We start from the raw sequence: 22121 nt of genomic DNA on the forward strand, positions 1-22121 counted from the left end.
AAACAGCACAGGTTCTCTGAGGGTGCCTCTGTGCAGCTGCTAAATACATTTTTAACCAACATTACTCTAGGAGTTGTAACGAGAACCAAAAAGGCTCCGCAAAGCTTACTGAACTGCTGCAAGCAACGTCAAGTAAGTGCACTTTTGGGAAAAAGCTACTCCAAGTGTCCTCCATCGGGCAGGTTTTAGGCATCAAGGGTCCCAGCCCTGCAAGCTGACGGGAATCAGCTGGCGAAGATCCACCCTCCCCGGTCCCTGGAAATGGGCAACACTGGGGAAGGTGGACGCATGCTGGTTGGAGGGCAGGCAGCATCCCTCTCGCCCCTGCAAAGAGCCACAAGGTGTCCAAAGTGCCGGCCACTGTCAGGCAGAGAAGATGCAAAAGTAAGATGCACTGGGTAAAGGGAAAAAGAAATAAATTAAAAAAAAAATAATTAGGTTGGTGTTTTCCAATGGGAATATCAGAGTTTTGCTTTACAAGGCATCACCCGCACGATGACAATGATGCGGAATAACGGATGGAATAACGCGGAAGCCAAAGGGGGCTTTCACCCCTCTGCGCTAGGAGCAGAGTATGGAAATGGTTAAGTCCCCCACTGAATAAATCAAAAGTTCAAGGCTGCAACATACCATGCCGTATTCCCCCTCTGCCTATGACAAGAACCAGAGAGCCCCCGAAATCCCAAGCATCCTGAGCGGGGTCTCTGCCGGCGCTCACAGGTTACACGCTCGGGGTCAGCGCCGCGGACCTTAGCTGCAACATTCATTTCCTGAGCGGGGCACGTCCCCCTGCCCATAAAGCTAATAAGAGCTTCCTCGCCCGGCCGCCCTGCGCCGTGTGGCAGCGGCCAGGCAGCCGGGAATGCTGGTTTCCATTAGCCCCTTATGATGCCAGGTGCTGCTAATAAGGCCCATCAGCAAGAAACAAGAGCTGCCAAGTTGTCTTTGGACTCTGGAAGTAATCACGGGCAGAGTTTGGGGGGCTGCTGGCTTTTTTTTTTTTTTCCCTCCCCCCTCATTTTCTGTTTTTCCTCCTTTTCTTAAAGTTTCGATCGCGGTGGAACATAAATTACCCAATGCTTAAAATAAACCAAAAAACAACTACTGTATCAGGGTACCAAAATTAACACTAATAACATCTCACAAAGCGCTTGGGATCCGATTTATCACGTTTATTGCTTTAATGGTGTAGTGCATCTGTTTCTCACTGTGACATGTCGAGCAGTGCCAACATGCCTAATGGCATTAGTAGTACAACGCTCAGCTAATCCAGGCGGAGACAAATGGAGGTGAGGCTGGCAAAGAAAGAGCCAAACGCCAGAGTATTTCCCTACGTGGCTACTCAAAGTTTGCCATGGCATTAGCAGCTCCACGCAGACAGCAGACCAACAGCCTACACATCACGGGGATCGCCGGGCGTCGTAACCAGGACCTGGTTCCCCATGGGAAGCTGCAGTTTCCCCAAGCAGGGGCGTTTTGGGACAGCTGGAGCATCCACACCCAGTCCTACACATCTGACCGGCAAGAGCCCCGATGCCAGGCCCTGCATGCCGGTGCTGCCGGTAGCAGCCAGGTAGATCTACAGGTCCTCTGCACTTCAGAAACAGAAGAAGAGGGCAAAACTGCAGTCTGGGGTACTGTGGCTGGCCAGCAGCCAAGGTGGAAAAGCAAGCCTCCTTATTGCTGCCCTTAGCACACTGCGCCGCAGCACATGTCTTTTAGGTGACAGCTCAGCCATGAAACCTCAAAATGCAAAACTCAGACCTGAAAATGGGAACGGAGGCTTTCCCCAAGGTGCATCTCCCCACGCGACGGTGAGGAAAGGCACCTTTCAGTCAAAACTTCTCCAAGGGGAGCAGCCACCCACTGCCAGCTCCATGGGCCTGGCGACACCATCGCCACGAAGCAATTTCACTTTCCAGCCAAGCACCTCCATCTCGCACGGACACATGTGACAAACACTGACAGCAAGCCGCATCGCTACGGCGGGTGAATTCCCGGGCAGCATTGGGGTTTGGATGCTTGGCCGTGCCGCTAATGAACTTTATTGAATCACATCCCCGCCTGCAGCCTTCCCTGTTGCTATTGACATTCAGAAAATGAAACCATGTCTTTTATAAAGTTTTAAGGTATTTAACTTCCTGAGGACAAATTACTCCAGGCTCAGTCAGTGGCTCAGCATGGCACTCACATCGCAGCTCGGGAGGTTTTTCTTCATACAAACAAGCCCAAAAAGGGCCACTGAACTATGGCTTTTTTGTCTGCAATTAGAAGTGATGATCAATACTAACATTAGATTAAGTTTGAACTTTGCTGAACCTAGGAGGAAATCTTTTATAAAAAAATTAAAGAGTCACCAACTCCATATAGACTCAATTAGTCAAAATCATAAGCTTGGTAAAGGAAAAAAAAAAAAAATGGATTGCGCAGCAGCCGGCAGGTTCAGAGACTCAAAACCCCTGATCAGAGCCAGTGCCGAGGCTTGCAGCCGCTTGGCCAGCAAAAGGTCACAGCTTGGTGCTCTTGGCTTGGCTGCGTTACGACCCGGCGCAGGCGGTGCTGCCACGAGGCCGAGGGCGGCCATGGAGCTGCGCTCCTGCACGGGCCGGGGCAGGCGGCCATCCCTCAGGCACCCTCCACCACCTGGGGCAAGCGGCCCCCACCACGCGCCTGCTGAAGCCTGGCCCTCTGCTCTCCTTTTCCCTGCCTGCGTTTCCCACACTGATGAAGAGGGGAACGCCACTCAGAAGGCTCTGAGAGTATAAACATATATATTTATACTGATATAGGCATGTGTGCGTGTGTAAACAAACACATCCACCATATGTGTATGTATGCGCTCGCCTGTGTGATGTAAACAGGCACGGCACACGCTGGCTCGTTCAGCTCCTCGCAGAAAGAGTCGTGACGGCTCTGGATGGGCTTGGGCTCTGTCCGTCACCTGCTGGGGCTCGGCGCACCAACGCTATCAGCAAGCATCCTGTGTTATGGTGAGGTACCCCTCTCTGGCAGCCAGCCCCCAGCTCGCTGCAGCTGGGAGCAACTCTGCTCTGAGCACCTCCTCGCTCACTTTGGGCTCAGAAAGCAAAACCTCAGCAGCAAATGCACAGCAGAAAGAGGTCAGCGAAAGCCGCCAGTCGAGGAGCGTCATCACCGTGCCCTCGGCACATCCTGCCCTCACCGTCAGCCAGCTTGGGGAGGTCGTGCCGGGACCTCAGCACTGAGTGCAGATCCCCCCAGACCACCTCTCTGTCAGGCACTGGAGCGAAGAGGGGCCCCGTAGCCGGTGCGGTGCAGCTGCCACTGCCAGCAGAACCGCTCCAGCAAGGGAGTTACAGACCCCAATCTAGCATAGATGCTGTTTAACAGCTCCATGAATACAATGGGATCCCACAAATCCTCCCAAAAATGTTAATTTTCACAACATATTAGAAAGCAAACACTGAAAAAGCCACATGAGACCCCCTCTACACAAAAAAAGCCTTGGATTTAGACTTTTGGGGGTGGTAGTGGGGTAAGCTCATTGGACTGTTGCCCAATGCCTTTCAACATGGATGGTCTTACAGATCAGTTTAAAAACGGCTCAAAGGATTTGGCTCGCCCTGCAAAGTTTGCCAGCGCCAGGTAATCTGCCTGAAAGCAAGAACAGACAAGCAGAGTTTGGGGCTGGCTTAAGCAACTGCCTGCGAGGCTTCGCTCACAGGGGACGGCGCTCAGCTCCCTGCTCCGCTCAGACCCTCCAGTCTACTGGAGCAGGGCACATACACAGCCTCCTGATAAGGATCGTGAATAATTAATAAATAAGCTACTGACACGGCATGGCTGTCAAAACAAGCCAAGTCCCAAAAGGTGCTGTGAAATACAGGCTGCTGCACTGGACAGGCGGGCCAGGCCCCCCCACCTCCCGCCCACCCCTCCAGCCCACCCTGCCTCGGGACAGATCCCCCACCAGTGGAGCAGCAGCCCAAGCACTGCCCTCCCTCACAACCGCATCCGTCGCCGCTCTTGGGCTCGGGTGGGGAGAGGGAGATGCTGGAGACCGTGGCGGAAAGGCACGTTAAGATTTTCTCAGAGCCTCACTGCAGCTCTCCCCCCATGACGTTCAGTCTGCATCACCGCGCTGGCAGGGAAGAGCTGCGCCGAGGCAGCTCCGGGCAGGGGGGAGAACGCAAAGCCCCTGCTCTCCCGCTCGTGAGCCCGGGGAACAAAGCAGAAAGCGGCCATGCACCCAGCACAGGACCAGGGGAGCCCTCGGAGAGGCGAGGGCTGCTCTCGGCAGGCTCTGTGTGGCAGCCCCGAGTCACCGGCCAGAGCAAGAGGTGATGCTGCCAGCGCTGACGGAGCCAAGAACGCCAGAGCAGCGGCTGCCGCCCCGCACTGGAAACGATCGCGGGCTGAACGTGTGGGGAGTTGCCGCCGCTCCAGCACCCGATGCCGGTGCATCCCGCACCGCTTGCGGGCGGCAGCCCCCGCAGGCAGAGAGCATGCCGGCAGCACCAGCTCCCCTGCCACAGGCGCGTGCCAGCGCGGCCACTGGCTCTGGAGCGCGTTATGTGCATCGGGACTAATTAACCTGTTGATTCATTAAAAAAAAATCTTGACGGGGTGCACAGCCCAGGGAGGATGCGAGTGGCTCTGGCACTGCGCCGGCACTGCCTTCTGCCAGGCCGCTGCTGTCCTGCTGTGGGGCTGCAGCTGCACCAGGGCCAGCGCTGCATGGCGCTCGCTGAAGCACACCCAGCACCAGAGGGGCTGACCAGCCATGCCAATTCAGGTGCAGTTCTGTTCCCTGGCCAACGTGGTTCCGTTCCCTGGCCAAAAATGGGGAACAAGCTTTGGTCCCCATGAGCGAGAAGCAGAGAACAGGGGGAGCACCCAAGTCACGTGCTGATAACCACCACCACGCTCCCACCCCGCAGCAGGTCTCCGAGTTGCGGGGCTCAGCATGAGCACAAAGATTCCACCCCCCATCCCAAGTAGGGGAGCCCCAAAATGTCAGCGGCTGGAGGTTTGACCCAGAACCCACATCCCTGAGGCAGCACCACTCCCCTGTGCTCACCCCACAGCCCGACCTACACGCTACTTCACACACAGTGCAAATCTTTCAAAAGGCTAAGCGGTGTAAAACTACCGGGCTGGCAAGGCACTGCACGCAACGACCCCAAATGTCATCACTGCAGCCGGGTGCAGGGGTCCCCCCCCACCTCCTCACCCCACACGGATGTGCCTGGGTGCTGGCATGGGAGGAATCGGTTGTGGACAGAGGATGGGCGAGGGCTGCCTGACCCCGCAGCGTCTCTTTACACGTAGATCCCTAAGCGCAATGGCTAGTGGCTGTGAGCCGTTTGGCGGCTGCCGGCCAAGGAAAGCTGAGGGGTTTGTGCTAGCAGGAAACACCTACAGCCAAGCCCCATCCAGGCTGTCCTCCCCAGCCGGCGCTCGCTGGAAGGAACCTTCTGGCATGGCTGCCAGACCTGGGAAAGTTGCAACAGCTGTCCCTCCAAGCACGCAGCCCCACGGCCCACTTTCAGGGTATGCGGCGGGAACTTGGCAGCAGCACGCGCGACGCCTGGTCAGATGCCGAAATCCCCCGGCTGGTGCAGCACGCAGCGTTGCGGCTTCCACACTCACCTGTGCTGCTCGAGGGTCTCGTTGTCCGGCAGCTCTGCCCCGCACACACTGCACTGCTCACCCAGGGCCCTGCTCTCCGTCTTCATGCCGGCCGCCAGCTCCCCCAGCTTGCTGAACAGCTCCCGCTGGATGAAGCCCTGGGGCAGCAGCCCCCCGTAGGCGCTGAAGTCCATGGAGACAGCCAAGGCCGGCTGCACGTGCAGGGCAGACGCCACGGAGGGCGGCACGCCGAGCACCGGCTCAGTCTTGTGGTTGGGCAGCAGGGAGTAGATGCCCAGGGGCTTCTCGCCCTGGGTGGCGGCGGATGGCTCCGGCCCCAGTGGCAGCCCCTGGCTGGGCTCAGCGGGCAGATCAGCACCCTCCTCGCGGGCGTAGTGCAGTTCACGGGCGCTGGTGATGACACTACTGCGGGTTGGGGTGCCGGGCCCTTCCTTGCCCTTCTCATCAGGCTTCTCCCCGCTGGAGGCACCGGGCTCGGCCATCCGAGGGCTGTCATGGCTGGAAGCCTCGTCCACCTGCATCACTTCAGTTTTGACCTCCGTGAGGCTGGGGGGGCGGCGGGTGGCAGCAGCAGGGCGTGAGTCCTCAGAGGCGGTGGGCGGCAGGGTGCCCTGCAGCAGCGACTGCCCAATGGTCATCAAGCTGTCCACTGCTGCCTTGGTGGGGCTCATGGCGGAGAGGGGGCCAAAGGAAGCGGAGGCGCTCTGTTCCGCCGGGGCCGCTGGCAGGCTCTGGCCAGCTGTACCAGTGTAGCCGCTCTCCTCGCCAGCAGGCTTGGAGACGAAGAGGCCCTTGATGTACCTTGACTTCCTCTCCTCCTCTTCCTCGGTGGCAGCAGCAGTGCCTCCATCGGCCATGGTGACCTCGGCATCGTTGTCCTCAGAGGCCTGGATGGTCTCCAGGATCTTCAGGCACTGCTCCTCCAGGTACTCAATTTCCAAGATCTCGGCGGCGTAGAGCAGGTCATCCAAGTCTTCGACCTTGGCCTGCAGTGTGGCGGTGTATGCGTACTCCAGGATCTGCTGGAACGTCTTTGGCGAGAGGAAGTCCAGGGTATAATGCTGGCTGTTGCGGTGGAAGAGGATCTCAAACATCTTGCTGGTGCAGGCCAGCACTGTCCGGTGAGCATGGAACTCCTGGCTGTCCACCATGATGACCACGTCGCACAGTGTCCCCGCCAGGCGCATCTGGTTGGCTTTGTGCAGCAGCCCGGTGGGGTGGCAGGGGTTCTGCAGCTGGATCATGCCCATCTTAGTCAAATCCATTGCGCTCCTGAGGCTCACTCATCAGGGTGCCTCGCCGTCGCTCAAATCTGGGACTAGCTTTGTGTGCCGACTATCTGCGAAAACAAAAGGCGGAGTGGGGAGAGGAGCGGAGAGGAGTGGGGGGGGGAGAAGGGAGAGAGAGAAAGGGGGGGGAGAAGGGAGAGAGAGAAAGGGGGGGGAGAAGGGAGAGAGAGAAAGGGGGGGGAGAAGGGAGAGAGAGAAAGGGGGGGGAGAAGGGAGAGAGAGAAAGGGGGGGGAGAAGGGGGGAGAGAAAGGGGGGGGAGAAGGGGGGAGAGAAAGGGGGGGGAGAAGGGGGGAGAGAAAGGGGGGGGAGAAGGGGGGAGAGAAAGGGGGGAGAGAAAGGGGGGGGAGAAGGGGGGAGAGAAGGGGGGGGAGAAGGGGGAAGAGAAAGGGGGGGGAGAAAGGGGGGGGAGAAAGGGGGGGGAGAAAGGGGGGGGAGAAAGGGGGGGGAGAAAGGGGGGGGAGAAAGGGGGGGGAGAAAGGGGGGGGAGAAAGGGGGGGGAGAAAGGGGGGGGAGAAAGGGGGGGGAGAAAGGGGGGGGAGAAAGGGGGGGGAGAAAGGGGGGGGAGAAAGGGGGGGGAGAAAGGGGGGGGAGAAAGGGGGGGGAGAAAGGGGGGGGAGAAAGGGGGGGGAGAAAGGGGGGGGAGAAAGGGGGGGGAGAAAGGGGGGGGAGAAAGGGGGGGGAGAAAGGGGGGGGAGAAAGGGGGGGGAGAAAGGGGGGGGAGAAAGGGGGGGGAGAAAGGGGGGGGAGAAAGGGGGGGGAGAAAGGGGGGGGAGAAAGGGGGGGGAGAAAGGGGGGGGAGAAAGGGGGGGGAGAAAGGGGGGGGAGAAAGGGGGGAGAGAAAGGGGGGAGAGAAAGAGGGGGAGAGAAAGAGGGGGAGAGAAGGGGGGAGAGAAGGGGGGAGAGAAGGGGGGAGAGAAGGGGGGAGAGAAGGGGGGAGAGAAGGGGGGAGAGAAGGGGGGAGAGAAGGGGGGAGAGAAGGGGGGAGAGAAGGGGGGAGAGAAGGGGGGAGAGAAGGGGGGAGAGAAGGGGGGAGAGAAGGGGGGAGAGAAGGGGGGAGAGAAGGGGGGAGAGAAGGGGGGAGAGAAGGGGGGAGAGAAGGGGGGAGAGAAGGGGGGAGAGAAGGGGGGAGAGAAAGGGGGGGAGAGAAAGGGGGGGAGAGAAAGGGGGGGAGAGAAAGGGGGGGAGAGAAAGGGGGGGAGAGAAAGGGGGGGAGAGAAAGGGGGGGAGAGAAAGGGGGGGAGAGAAAGGGGGGGAGAGAAAGGGGGGGAGAGAAAGGGGGGGAGAAGGGGGGAGAAGGGGGGAGAAGGGGGGAGAAGGGGGGAGAAGGGGGGAGAAGGGGGGAGAAGGGGGGAGAAGGGGGGAGAAGGGGGGAGAAGGGGGGAGAAGGGGGGAGAAGGGGGGAGAAGGGGGGAGAAGGGGGGAGAAGGGGGGAGAAGGGGGGAGAAGGGGGGAGAAGGGGGGAGAAGGGGGGAGAAGGGGGGAGAAGGGGGGAGAAGGGGGGAGAAGGGGGGAGAAGGGGGGAGAAGGGGGGAGAAGGGGGGAGAAGGGGGGAGAGAAAGGGGGGAGAGAAAGGGGGGGAGAAGGGGGGAGAGAAAGGGGGGGAGAAGGGGGGAGAGAAAGAGGGGGAGAAGGGGGAGAGAAAGAGGGGGAGAAGGGGGAGAGAAAGAGGGGGAGAAGGGGGAGAGAAAGAGGGGGAGAAGGGGGAGAGAAAGAGGGGGAGAAGGGGGAGAGAAAGAGGGGGAGAAGGGGGAGAGAAAGGGGGGGGAGAAGGGGGGAGAGAAAGGGGGGGAGAAGGGGGAGAGAAAGGGGGGGAGAAGGGGGGAGAGAAAGGGGGGGAGAAGGGGGAGAGAAAGGGGGGGGAGAAGGGGGGAGAGAAAGGGGGGGAGAAGGGGGAGAGAAAGGGGGGGGAGAAAGGGGTGGGGGAGAAAGGGGGTGGGGAGAAAGGGGTGGGGGAGAAAGGGGGGGGGAGAAAGGGGGGGGGAGAAAGGGGGGGGGAGAAAGGGGGGGGGGAGAAAGGGGGGGGGGAGAAAGGGGGGGGGGAGAAAGGGGGGGGGGAGAAAGGGGGGGGGGAGAAAGGGGGGGGGGAGAAAGGGGGGGGGGAGAAAGGGGGGGGGGAGAAAGGGGGGGGGGAGAAAGGGGGGGGGAGAAGGGAGAGAAAGGGGGGGCGAGGTGTGGAGAGAAGGGGGAGGTTAGCCCGCAGCCCGGCGGCGACTCGCCGAAAAGTTTCTGCGCCGAAGTGGCGTCCCCGCCGCTGCCGCCCGGGGAAGGGGGCGCGTCCCCCTCCCCCGCCGCCGCCTCCCGCTCCCGGTCCCGCTCCCGTCCCGCCCGCGGGGCTCCGTCGGGCAGCGCAGCCCCATCAGGTGCACGGCGGGAGCCGGCGCAGCTCCCGGCCCGGCGGGCCGGGACGGGGGGGACCCGGGGCGAGGTGGTGGTTACGGGTGGGTGGGGAGGGGGCCCGTCGCAGCCCCCCCCCGCGCCCCCCCCGCCCGCACTCACGGCGGCCGGCGGCTGCTCCGGCAGTTCGCACTGCCCGCTCTCATCGCCGCCGCCGCCGCTCGCCGCGCCGCGCAGCAAATCACCGCGGCGCCGGCCCACGGGCCGCCCCGCGCCCACGTCAGGCGCCCCCCGCGCCCCCCCGCCGCCGCCGCCCGCGCCAGCCTGAGCGCGGGCGCCCCCCCCCGGCCCCGCCCCGGCACCTTGCGGGGCGCCCGGCGGGCCCCGCCGGCGGCTGGACAGCGCTGCCGGCAGCAAACATGGAGGAGCCGGGCGCCGCGGGGGGGGCGGCACCGGGGGGGGGCCGGCACCGAGGGACAGCGCGGGCCCCGCACCCCACCGAGACAAAGCCACCGCCGTGTCCCTGTGCGTGTGCGCGGCGGCCCCCGGGGGGGACCCCCGCCTTAACGCCCTCCGCACCGCGGGACCGAGCCCCCGGCTGGAGGAGGAGAAGGGAAAATTCACCTGAAAAGCCCAAACTCAAGGCGGGCGGCGGGTGGCGGTGGCTCGCCGAGCACGCATTGCCCCCATGAAGCCGCCACAGCCCATGCTGGCACCACCCGTGCAGGGGTCCCTGCGCCCCAGGGTGGGTGACGGGGGCCAGCGCAGCGATGCCAGCAGCTCGGTCACTGACAGCCACAGAAAAAAGGCAACGGTGGAGCGTGGGCCACGCGGCACCCCGTGCCAAGCACGCTGTTCCCCTCATCCTGAGGGTGCCCAGCATCCTCAGCTGAGCACGCTGCTCCCCTCGTCCTGAGGGTGCCCAGCATCCTCAGCTGCAACTACCTGTGCACTCCGGCACCTCAGTGGTACCCGTGCTCAGCATGTCGGGACACCCATGTCATCCCCGGGGGACGGCCAGGCAGCAGCCGCGCAGACCTCTCCTTCCCTCCTTGCACACCACAGCCAGCGCAGGGCCCGGCGTCGTCAGTTAAAACAACAAATACGGACGGTATTAGTACAAAGATACCCTTGGGGTAAAGCAGCGCAAATGTAATCTAAGGAGAACGTTATGGGGAAGTGTGTTTATAATTATAATGGGATTTAATGTACTTTGGGACCAGATGATAGCAGTCGTTTAACGAGAACAGCCTAATAACGGAGGCCTCGCAATGAAAGGCGGTGCTGCTTGGGTTATTAGACGAGTATGATAATGCCGTGTTCGCGGTAGTATACTTAAGAGTAAGGCATCAGCTACCCCTATTTTTTCAGGGGTTATAACTCTGCCATTTTAATTGGTGAAAGCGGGGAGTGCAGGCAGCCCAATGTGCCTGCGGTACGTTTTTTCCCCCGATTGCCTGAAACTCGCATTCCTCCCCCTGCTAGACTTTTAGATCTGAACGACCAAAGAGGTGGGGGGGGAAGCAGTGAGACAGTGTGGTTTCAGGTGTTTGTTTACCCTCCTCTAACTTTTAAAAGGCTTGATTTCAGGACTGAAATTTTGCAGACAGTTAGGGGTATGTTTTTAGTGTAGCTCGCATGAAATTAAGCTGCATGAGTCCCATTAGCAATAATGGAAATCCCACGGCTAAATTCCCAGGCAGCATCCTGAAAATTAACCCCCCAGTCCTTCCCGTCAACTGGTGCGTTGCACTTTTTGTTGCTCCTCTAACACATATAGTAAAAGCTACTGAGTTGTTTAATAGACTGACTTCCCGCAGCTGCCTTTCCCAAAAGGTACTGACTGGCCTGTCGACCCTGAGCCAGGAAACGTGGCATGCCCAAATCCCTCCCCAGACTCACTCCATGCTGGTGTCGCAGGCTGAACGTGCTGGTGCTTTTGGAGACCCCCGTGGGCAGCAGAGGCTTTCGATTTGAAGGTGGTTTTGCTTTTAGAGGCAAAACAAGATGGAAGAGCTGGTTAGACAACTCTGGCCAGAGCATCTTCCCACGAGCCACGTCTCTCAGACAAAACCAAAGGGATGCCTCGTCACTCAGGGACTACTTCCCTCACCCCCTTCTGTTTCCCAGCGGGCTGCACCAAAGCACCGTGGAGGTCTTTCTCCCCACCCAGTTCTGCCCCTACTCGAGCCCCCTTTCCTCCCAAACTCTTGCAGTCCTCTGCATGCCTGTGTGCACACAGAGCTGTAGGACTTCTGGCTGGCAAGAGTGGCAGAGCGATCATAACATGCATAGAATGGGAAAAAGCCAAAAATCCTCATCCGTGACCTTGAGCATCAACTCCGTTTCCCCCCGCCAATGCTGCATGGGGGAAATACTAAAGAAGCACAAACTCTTCCCTGCAAAGTCTTGGCCAGGGCACCTGTGACCTTGCTTACATTGGGTGCCTCGATCCAGAACGGAAAGAACTGATCTGGACGCATTTGCAAGCCAAAGAGAAGAAGCCGAAGTAGCGACTTGCCTCAGTGCCCCTGAGAAGGGAGGGAAAACCATCTCCCAGGTTCAGGCGTCAGAGCTGCAGGCACGCTGCCGGCCTGGCAGCCCCGTGGGGAGGTACCTGGCAGAGCAGGGGCAGTGGCAGGGCTGCCCAGCACCGGCACCCCCCAGGGTGAAGCCCATGGAGATGCCGAACCGATGCTCGGAAGCCACAGCCATGGCCTTCAGGGTCGTTTCCCCACACCCTGGCACGGGAGTTAGTCATTCATCACTCTCCCCCAGTACCTTCCATTTCCCTCCCATCTCTCCCCATCAGTTTCCAATTTATTTACTTTTCTGATCTTAATCCCCACCTTGTAGTGTAACGTGTTTATTAGAAAGGAACCAGCACGTTAAATGAAGCCAAGCTGGGCTCCCGTGTTAAATAGCAGTCACGCCCAAGTGCCTCTCCATGTGCCATTACTCCAAGTGATTGAGGCAATTTCTTCCTCCGCCACGAGTTTCAGTTGTAAATCTCTCAACCAGATACGGGGGCAATGATGTGCTGCCTGGTGCGATTATTATTAACCTCCAGCATTAAACTCATGAGACGTCCCTGGTCGCTTGGGAAGGTCTTCCTGGGAAAGGACCCTTCCCACAGGCATCCTTCCCGGGAAACCTAGGGATCCCTTCAAGATCCACTTAGAGCCCCCAGCCCTTCATTTATTTTGGACAGGGAGACACAAACGCTCTCGTTCTCAACAGAAATAGCCCAGCAAATGTCAGCAGGTCTGCAGGAAGAGTGGCTCCATGAAGCACAGGCAGGGCAAAGTAATGGCCTGGAAGTATTCCAGGGGATGATGGCAAGGGCAGCCTCAGGCTGCCCCTCCCGGACTTGGCCAGGTGCATGGAGAGGAATGGGAGAAGAAACCAGGAAGGTCTCAAAAATTACAGTAAGAAGGGAAGTTCTTCTTCAGGATGCGTAGCCCACAAAAAAACACTGCAGGAGACAGCTTCAGCAAGGAGGTGCCCCAGCATCACCCACCCTGTGTGCACAGGAGGGCAGGAGGACAACACACACACACCCCGGCTACCTCCTCTCCATCACCCCGAAAACCCACACACGGGCAGCTGCTCCCTTCCCTCTCCCTGCGTCCATGCCCTTTTCCACCACCTGCACTCCTCCAGTGACCTTAGGCTCATCATTCTCTGCTTTCCACCCCAGTGAGGGGTGCAATGAAGTGCCCCCGGTTTCTCCAGCTTGCTGTGCCCACCCTGGCTCTGACCCCTGGACCCCTTCTCCCCATCACTTTGGAGAACTGGCTGGCGCACGCCCAAGCCGTACACAGGGTGAAGGGACAGGAGCCTTCCTGCGTGCATTTTCCTACGACCACCTCCACTCTGCTTTTGGTGTATCTGGAGGGTTTTCCAGTCTTGCTGTGCGGAGCCAAGTTATGAAACATGGGAACAATGGGAACAAGGATTTTCTGCAAAGTTTTATCTTAAATCAAAAATCCGTGACTTTTAAAAACTGATTCTTGGTATCACTCCAGACTTTGAGAGAAGTCCACAGCCTCCAAGCTCTCTCGTGCATGCACCAGAGCAGGATTTTGCCAGGCACGGTGGCTTTGCTGCTCGGAGACAGGGTAGAGCACGCAGTGCTCTACTTTCGCATGCGGCAAGCTGACAGCTTATGAAAAGATGATTAAATGTGTTAGACTTTATTTACAAAAAACCCCAACCCTAAACGCACAAAGCTGTTTGTTAAGGGGGAGGGAAGAAAGCCACGGCAGGCCCCTGGAAGGCTGCTCAGCATGCAGCCACGGCGCGTTAAGCTTCCTGTGAAAGCCATTGATTAGCACCAGGGTCCATCTGAGCCATGCGGATACCGGACCCGAGCACATTGTGGCGGCACAGAGGAGCAGAGGAGTTGGGAACAGGCCCTTTATTGTGCCCCGCTCGCCGCACAAAGGGAACCTGAGAGTCGCTCCGAGGATGCAGCTGGGTCGGGGGCTGCAGTGCAGGGTGGCGGGATGCAAGAAGCACGGCTTTGCTCTTTTCTGCAAGTTATCCGCCTTGCAGTCGAGGCCAAAGTAAACCGCTGCAGGAGCACAGCTGTAACCAAACGCAGCGCAGCCACGTAGGAGCACTCCTTCCATCGTGGGAAAGGTGAACACATGAAGTCTAGCAATTCAGATGAGGCCAACTAGATGCGTGTGGACCGTCCCGGGGCAAGTGCACTGCACAAACCCTTGTCCGCCCTTCCCCACACGCCTACCTTTTCCCTTCAACCTACCAGCACTGGCTCAACAAGGGGTGCGATCCGGCCCACGCTCCAGCATGCGACAAAGGCATGGTAGTGGCTACGAGGATAACTGCATCACCCACCTCGTGACCTGAGCAGCCTGGTGTGTCACCACGCACATCTGCGCGGCTCTGCCGGGCTGAGCGGGGCTGCTCACGCGTGCGTCTGCGCACGACTGGCAGCTTCCCGGCCTGGAACGCCCTCCCTTTCCTCTGCTTTTTTGTTTAAAGCTAGGCTCCTTTAAGGGATATTGCACCCGAACAACAAATGGGGGACACTAAAATCCTTATGGCGCGACATTTCTGCTTGTAAGTGCCGCTCTAAGTTACAACTTGGCTCATCCAGGCAGCGGCTCACAGCCGTAGGTCTGCGCTGTGGTGGCGGCCAAATCGATGCCGTTACATCAAAGGAGTGGATTAGCATCCCTCCTGGACTCGAGAGGGACGGGTTGAGATGCAAAAACGTGGGTGAAAGGAGAGCTACGCCGCTTGAGCATTTCCAGGAGCATGTCCCTCCCTTCCTCCCCTTTTGTCCAGGTTATAGATGCTGCGCAGCCCCTAAGACAATGAGGCTAATTAGCAGCTTAAGGGCCCTGAGCCTTCGAAGGCTGGGAGGGTGAGTGTGAGCTGTGACTCAGGAGGGTGGCAGCTCAGGCCAGCCTCCCCACATTCCTCCCCTAAATCCCCCACACAAAAGGGAATTTAGCCACAGTGAGTCAGCGAAGGAGCAGAAACTTTACAGCCGGGCTTTGAGCTGCCGTGTTTATGTATTCCCCCCCAGCAACGCGCTGCCGGGTTGGTAATTAAATAAAAATGTCTCCCTCTAGCAGGCTATGACCTAATCATTTGTACAGTACCTATTTTTAGCGTTACCCTTTGTACTTATTCAAGAGAGCTCAAGCCAGAGGCAGCAACTTTTGAAGTCCTAATAAGCGGGGGGGGGGGGGGGGGGGGGCATCTTTATTTAATTTACTGTGTAATTATTTTTCCTCTTTTCCCCTTCTCTTAACCTAAAATATTTGACATCCTCACAGGACAAGAAAAAGAGATGTGCCAAGGCTTTAAATGTCAGCCCCAACTGTACAGCACTAAGGGGGCTTCACGCATGTTCAGTAAAGTTCATCCTGGAAAAAAAAAAATCCCACCTTTTAAATAGAGCAGACTCTATACTGGGGCCTCAGCAAAGCATTTCTGAGGGGCTCAACAAAACAGGGGATGCTCTAAGAGTCACTTCCGAGTTTCAGCCTGCTTTGCCTCTGCCTCCCTGATCCCCTTTTGGGTTTTGGTTCTCGGGATTCACACAGTGCTGGGGAAAGAGCTGGTTTCAGCACGGCAAGGCATCATTGCTGCTGGTGGTCCCCCAGGAGCGGGGCGCAGGGCCACACCTCCACCTGGGAGCCCCCTCCGAGAGGCACATTCCTTCTCCAGAAGGATCATACACAAGGGTAGATGCTAACAAGAATTCCAGGCAAGTTAAATACCCATTGCATGCTTTTCTGATTGCAAGATTAATATACCATTAACATATTGCTTAAACCTCTTCCTGCCTGTAAACAAGACAGTTTTCAAGAGCCCCTGAATGGCTTCAGAGTTTAAAACTCTGGAAGTCACTCAGAACCGCAGGCAGTGTCAGCCATCCCGTTGAAGGCAGCTGGGTTTCATGCCCTTGTGATACCCAAGTTCACTTACTGGAGGGAGTGAGCCAAATCCCACATGTCAGTCACCGAGCAGACACCTTTACCCCTAATTTCATCTTTCCTGGCTAGCAAGGGCAAAGCTCCATGTCCCATTTCCAGTTGCATGAGTCATCTCATCCCCTTTCCAAAGGGAGAGAGAGAGATATGTGGCTCTGTGTGTGCACGCACAGAAAAGGCATTACCGTCTTTGACAGTGCAAACAAAAGCCCACACTTGTGGAAGACTTTTCCCCCCATCCCTTGCCTTCCCTTCACATGTCTGTGCATTAAGCATTCACACAAAATGCCTTCACAGCTGGGGAAACTTCTGCCAACAGGCGCTCCTCCTTCTTCCCTTTCTTGCACCAGGAAAAAAAATAATCTAGTGGCTGAATCACACATCATACAGATTGTGTTTCTAAGATGATCTAGCTGCATAATGAAGGTATTTTGGTCTCTGTTTAAATTCCTTTTCATCTTTTTCATCACTCCTATCACCCCTCTAAACTGTACAATTCCAGAATGTATGAGAGAGTTGGAATAAAGTCAGAAGCCAAACATTACAGTCTAGGTTCAAGGTTAGATATTAACTGATTTTATTTTCTTAATAATTGCCAGAAGATACAATAAACCCCTGGTATCTTATCTAGTCACAGATTCCTAAGTGACTGAAACCTCAGATAACATTCGTGTGGCAAGACAGCTTGCAAACGCCCTTTTCAGGGGAGATAGTTATGAATCCCTGGCAAAGGTCGGGAGAAATCTGTGTGTTTCAGCTCAGACACGACGTCCATCACTGGAAAATCCCACGGACGTGGGCTCAGCAGCCCAGCTGCACGATGGGGTCATCACAGGGAGGCCAGCGTGAAGGAGCTTCTGTGCCCTTGGACCACGCAACGTTCATGCCAGAAGGAGCTTGGCACAGTCCACCTTCGTCTATGCCAGATTCCCTACTGGAACGGCTCGATCGGCTTCCCAGGAATGAAAGTAAACACTCCTGCAGAGCTGCGCCTGGATAAGACCTATCTGCCCAGGGCCAGAGGTTCACATGTGCTTCTGTGAGCGGCTGGGGATGCAGGCAGGGGGAGGCAGGCAGCTGACATGGCTCTCACCAGGTGGGAGGCTGCTGCCCAAACTGCCCCCAACTCCTCTCAAGGCACAAAGCCCCTTTTGAAGCCCAGCCCACTGTTTCTCACCAGCATGTCCCTCTCCTCCACCACTTCTGCTGCTCCAGATACTTCATCCTTAGCCTGGGAGAGACCAATCCCACCACAAATGGACCAGAACACCATTTCTTGCTGCCATTTGAAAAAAGCTTGCCATTCCACACTCAATGTTGGAGCATTTGCATCACCGATCTTCCTACAGAAATGGACACAGCATCACCAGATTGCTGTGGGCCCTTGGTGCTGTGCAAATGGACAGGGGGGCGGGTAGGGAGCACGCTCCCAGATTCACAAAGCAAAGAGGATTTTTTTTTTTTTTGGGGGGTGGGGGGGAGTGGGGTGGTGGGGCGAATTCCAGCCCCAGAGGCTTTTGAAGGGACACATTTTGGACATATCCCTTCAAGGTATCTGAACCCCGAACGAAACTCTCATGAAAAAAGTAATTATCTCAAAGGAGGATGAACTGGAATAAGGAAAAAAAAAATACTGAAAAGTCCTAAAAGCACATCGAGTTCTGAGCATCCGAGAGGATCCCTCAGCATTAACAGCTCATTTTCTACCGTTTCCCCCACCTCAGGGAGGCAACACTTCCACTGCTGTTAGCCCCCTCAGAGGCTGCAGGACCCATACCCCCGCAGCAAACAAGCTGGGCATCTTTCTCCCCATGGGTACCTCGCTCATTATAAATGCTTCCCAACAGCCCACGGGTGATGCACAGGGCCTATCACGCAGCAGCAATGGGACCAAGGTGCTGAATGGAAGCGCAACGTGCAGCCGCTGAAGAGGGGCACCGAGGCCAGCAAGGGGGGAATGTTGAAGCAACTGCCGGGGTCGGGGGCAGAGCTTAACCCCAGTGGCAGCTCAGCTGCCAGGGGCACAGGAATGGCTCATGGTTTTGGTAACAGGATACAGAAAAGGTGGTTTAACTCCCAGCCAGCTCATCGATGGATGCCATATAGTGGTGCTGAGTGAAGGGGCTTGCTTAAATACAGTTTTTTCCAGGTGAGAAAAGCCTGACCTCAAGCATTTTCTTCAAGGGTAGCAGTGCAGGTCTCAAGCACTCACCACGCCCAGCTCTGGGGCCTGATCTTCGGACACACTCATTCTCTGATTGAGCACTTCTGTTCCCAGGGTCTGGTTTTGCTTACAGTGCTGCACACCATCAGCTGCAATAAAAAACAAAGCTCATAGGCTCCCCAAAGAAACGGCTTTATTTCAGACATGAAGTGGTGCTGTGTTAACTGGCAGGTGAAACACTTCACCGGTGTTTCTTAAGAGTTCAGCTGAGGTAATGAGAAATAATCCTCGCTGGCTTTAAAGCCTGTGAGTTTTGCAGTCCTACCGCTCCTCATCGCATCCCTCCCCAGGGAGTGTTTCCAGCAGGACATGGGCAGCTCTGGAGCATGCACCACCAGACTGGCTGCACGGCAAAGCTGTGGTACAGACCGAGCCCATCGCTGGGGCGAGTGCTCTGACTTCTGCTGCCACCCACGGGAAGAGCAGTTATTCTGTACATCGAAGGCTTTTTTTGAAGTGGTCATCGCCATGGTAATTATCTGAGAGCATCCTGCCCTACATCCTGAAGCACCAAACTGCTCCGGCCTCATCACTGGCTGCTCTTGGCAGGAGAACACTGTGTCCCCCAGTCCTCAACCCACACAACCATCGGCAGGGGAATTATGAAGCTGACACCATGCGCTGTGGTTAGCTGTGTAAAGACTCACAGGACTGCAGCCACTGTATCTCAGCTCATGCAGACACTGAAAGAGTTGTTTTCTCATTGGTTTTCATACCATTCAGGCTTCTGACCAGGACTGCAACTGCAAATGATGCAACATGCATCTCCAGTCTGCCGGGCTTCACGTGCTTGTGGCATCCCTTCCCACTTGGTGAGCCAGGGCAAGGCTGGACCCGAGGGCAGAGTGCGACACTGATCTGGGGAGCAGGCCGAGTGGGATGCACCACCTCCCTCCTGAGACCAGCCGTGCTCTCAGCAAGGGGCAGCAGCACCCTGCATCTGCCAGTGAATCCTGAAAATCAGAGAGCTGGCACCAGGAATCAGCTTGGAGAAGGTTCGGAGGGAAACCGCCTCGCTTCAGCGCAGAGTGAGCATCATCCAGGACACTCAGTGACGTTACTTGTGCCTCAAGACCATGCTGTTTGACAGATTTCTGGAAATTTGGAGGCTGTCAGGGGGTACTGTCAGAGGATCAGAAAGTCTGCTTTAATCTGTGCTTTCCTTGCTACTTTGATGTAAATTGCACTTTGCCAGAATCACCTTTTGGACATGTTTATTCCAGGGGGACCCAGTCACAGACCAGAAATGGAAAAAGTATGTTTTCCTTGCGTGTTGGCCACATGATGCCCAAGATGAGACAATTCAAGTCTCTGTGACCTGAAATGCTGCCCGTCTCTCATAATCCTAATCCTGCTGGAAACAGGAGCCAGGCGCAAGCGCACTCTGCGTAATGCTTACAGCCTGGGCTGCATGCAGGTGGTGCTCTCCTCCATAGACCACCAGACAAGCGTACAGCTAAGATTTTGCTCTTTTCAGGGTCAGAACACCTAACTTTTTATATTCCACGATCAAGCTCCCAATTTGCTCTTTCCGCTGGTGCAATTTCAACCCTTACAGGTCCTTCTGCGGTGTAGAAGTCAATGCCATGTACACATGCTTGATAATTAATCCCAGCCCCAGGAGTCGCACACACCAGAAAGCTAGCATCATCATAAACAAAATTCCAAACCCCAAACAATCCCAAGGTATAAAGCACGGCACACGTATGTGGAGGTGGGTCCTTCTCTGTCAGTGCTCCCAATGAGGTCCATGCTCAGAGGGAGGAGAAAAGGGGGGAAGAAAAGGAGGTGAGTGAGAGCGCTGCCTGCTGCAAATATTGACATAACCATTATGGGCATGTATAAAACTCCCATTTGCGTGATGTGAGCGTGATATTCTTTGAATACTTCTGTCTCGAGGAATTCTTTATTTTGCCATAGAAGAAAAATGTTTTCATATTCTCTCCTGCCGTTCAGACCTGCAACCCAGCGAACCCTTTTGCCCTTGAGAGCCATAACATTATTTGTTAACATTTTTATGATGCCAAATGGTCTGTGCTAGAATGGGTGCCATTCTTTAGCTGGGAAACCATATGGCATGCCGAGTAATAAATAAGGTATTGTGATAGTTAATGAACCTAATTGCTAGCAAAGGCTTTAATACAGAGAATGTGCTGCTGAGAATTTAGCACCACATTAGAGATGCAGCAGAGCTCCTCTGACTTCTGAGGCTTAATTTAAGTTCTATATTGCAAACTCCAGAAAATAATTCCAAACCCTCCTGCTGGAAAAGCAACCTGCTGGTAGACTGTGATTATACTGAATTACTAAAATCGCAATCAATTTTATACACTCAGTTAACCCTTGCTAGGGAACTCGCCTCTCCGCAATTTGAGGGGAAGCCACGTCAAAGAGGTGCCAGAGCTGAGCAAGCGGAAGAGTCACGGGCATCATCCTCACCATGACTGGTCCTCCCCCCAGCATTTCCCTCTTCTGGGAGCAACCCCTTTTCTTGGCCTCTCCGCCTACCAGCTACACTGACTATAGGCAAAGTGGGGAATAAAAGCTGCGATTATGAACGGTCACCGCTATTTTGCTCCATGACTAACTTATTAACCGCTGTCCTTGCATCACAGCAAGCAGACGTGGCAGAGAGCGCAGACGCTGCCTCTGCCTTGCAGCGCACGGGCTCCCAGCTTCGAAGCGCTCACATACTTGGAAAGAACAGTGGGAGAAAACTTAAAAATAAAGTTAAACTTGCTTTGCTTCCCTCAGCCCTGGAGGGTGGAAGAGCTCTTCTGTGACATTCCCTGGCATTGCTATGGATTTTCAATTTTAATGTGTGACTCTTTCAGCCCAGAAAACCCTTAGAAGACTTGTGCCTGCAGAGGGGCACCGACACTCACCAAGATGCTGCCCACACAGTCTGGGTGGGCACAGCCACCACTCCCACCCTCTTGCATGGTGGATTTTTAAAGCAGCAAACGGATGCATGGAACATGGAATATTCCCTGTTAGGCTGACACATAGCCCACCACAATCCACAGGAAGGTAAGGATATAATGGTTTGGGAAATGCTACTATGCAAGATCTGCAGTTGCCCCGGTTGCAAAGATGGACCCACTGTTCCATGCAGAAGGTATGTGCCCTGCCACAGGTGACAGTTGTGCTGCAGCATGCCCACACATCCTGCAAGGATGGCTCTTAAACACTCACCAGCATTGGAAACCATCACACAGACTCCATGTATTGTCCCCTGAAATCACCTTCTATATAAAAAAGAAGCTGCCCTCTGCATGGCAAGCCCTTTTTAGAGATGCAGCCTTCCCCAAGAGGTCGTCGGCTGAGCTGGCTGCCCAGGGAGACCAGATGAGTTCTTGAAGAGCAGTGCTGCTCTTTCAGACCCTCCAGGGGGAGGGGGGGGGGGTGGGGAGAGAAAAGAAAAAAAAAAAAAAAAGAAAAAAAGAGGTTATTGGTTTCTTCCCTGCTCTGATTGCACTGAGCCGTTCTGCAGTCACGTCCTGCTGCTGACAGCGGGCAACTCTGCTCTGTAAGGCAGTGACATCCCAGCTCAAAGCACGAAGGAGACCAGAAGGTTCCCCGGTGGGGCTGCCCTTCTCTATCCCCCTATACCAGCCTGCAGCCTTGTCCTCAGCCCCCTGCAGACTGCTCCTGCCCCAGGCTTCAGGCAAGTGGCACAGGCTCAGCGCGTGCCCCGGTGATGCAGGGTGTCAAGGCAGGAGGCGGCTGGGGCCAGCACCCAACAGCAGCATCAAATGGGGAAAGTGCCGAGATAAAGAGCCACACAGGGCGGATTTAATACTGTACATAAATACACTTTACAATCTGGGGAAGGCTCAGTGCTAAGAGGAAACCATTGGAATATTTTATCGTGATGCAGATCGAGTGAAAAGACTGTGAATAAATAAAAGGGAAGATAATTATTTGATGGAGTTCTCTTAGGATATGCCACAGCGGGGAATACTTACAGAGAATACATATTACTAGAGAGACACAGCTATTCAAGCATCAAACTAACCTATAAATTGTCAGAGGAGAAAATTGGAGGAGAGGAATGGATGGGGTTTTGGGCACCGCTCTCATCAGTAACGCGGGGTTGCGCTTTCCACCTTCCCCGTCACAATTCCCTCTGCCCGAGGAGTCACAGTCCCTGAAAAAGGGAAGGCTGC

The 22121-nt window shown here is 56.1% G+C and overlaps 1 protein-coding gene across 2 annotated transcripts in view; it reads right to left on the reverse strand.

Annotated features, from left to right (window-relative positions):
• The window catches only part of ZBTB16 (zinc finger and BTB domain containing 16), a 66051-nt gene extending 56491 nt beyond the window's left edge, over positions 1 to 9560 (reverse strand). The window contains exons 1-2 of one of the 2 annotated variants that reach the window (XM_080366915.1): positions 9418 to 9560; positions 5632 to 6966 (exon numbers count right to left, since the gene is read on the reverse strand). In XM_080366915.1, the coding sequence (XP_080223041.1) occupies positions 5632 to 6896 (1265 nt within the window). In that variant the 5' untranslated portion in view covers positions 6897 to 6966; positions 9418 to 9560. Of the gene's footprint in view, positions 1 to 5631; positions 6971 to 9417 lie in introns of both variants that reach the window. The other variant, XM_080366914.1, reaches the window with a different exon arrangement.
• Between the last annotated feature and the right edge of the window lie 12561 nt (positions 9561 to 22121).

The sequence above is a fragment of the Falco punctatus genome (genome assembly GCF_963210335.1).
Source record: "Falco punctatus genome assembly, chromosome: 16".
In the NCBI taxonomy this organism is placed as follows: Eukaryota; Metazoa; Chordata; class Aves; order Falconiformes; family Falconidae; genus Falco; species Falco punctatus.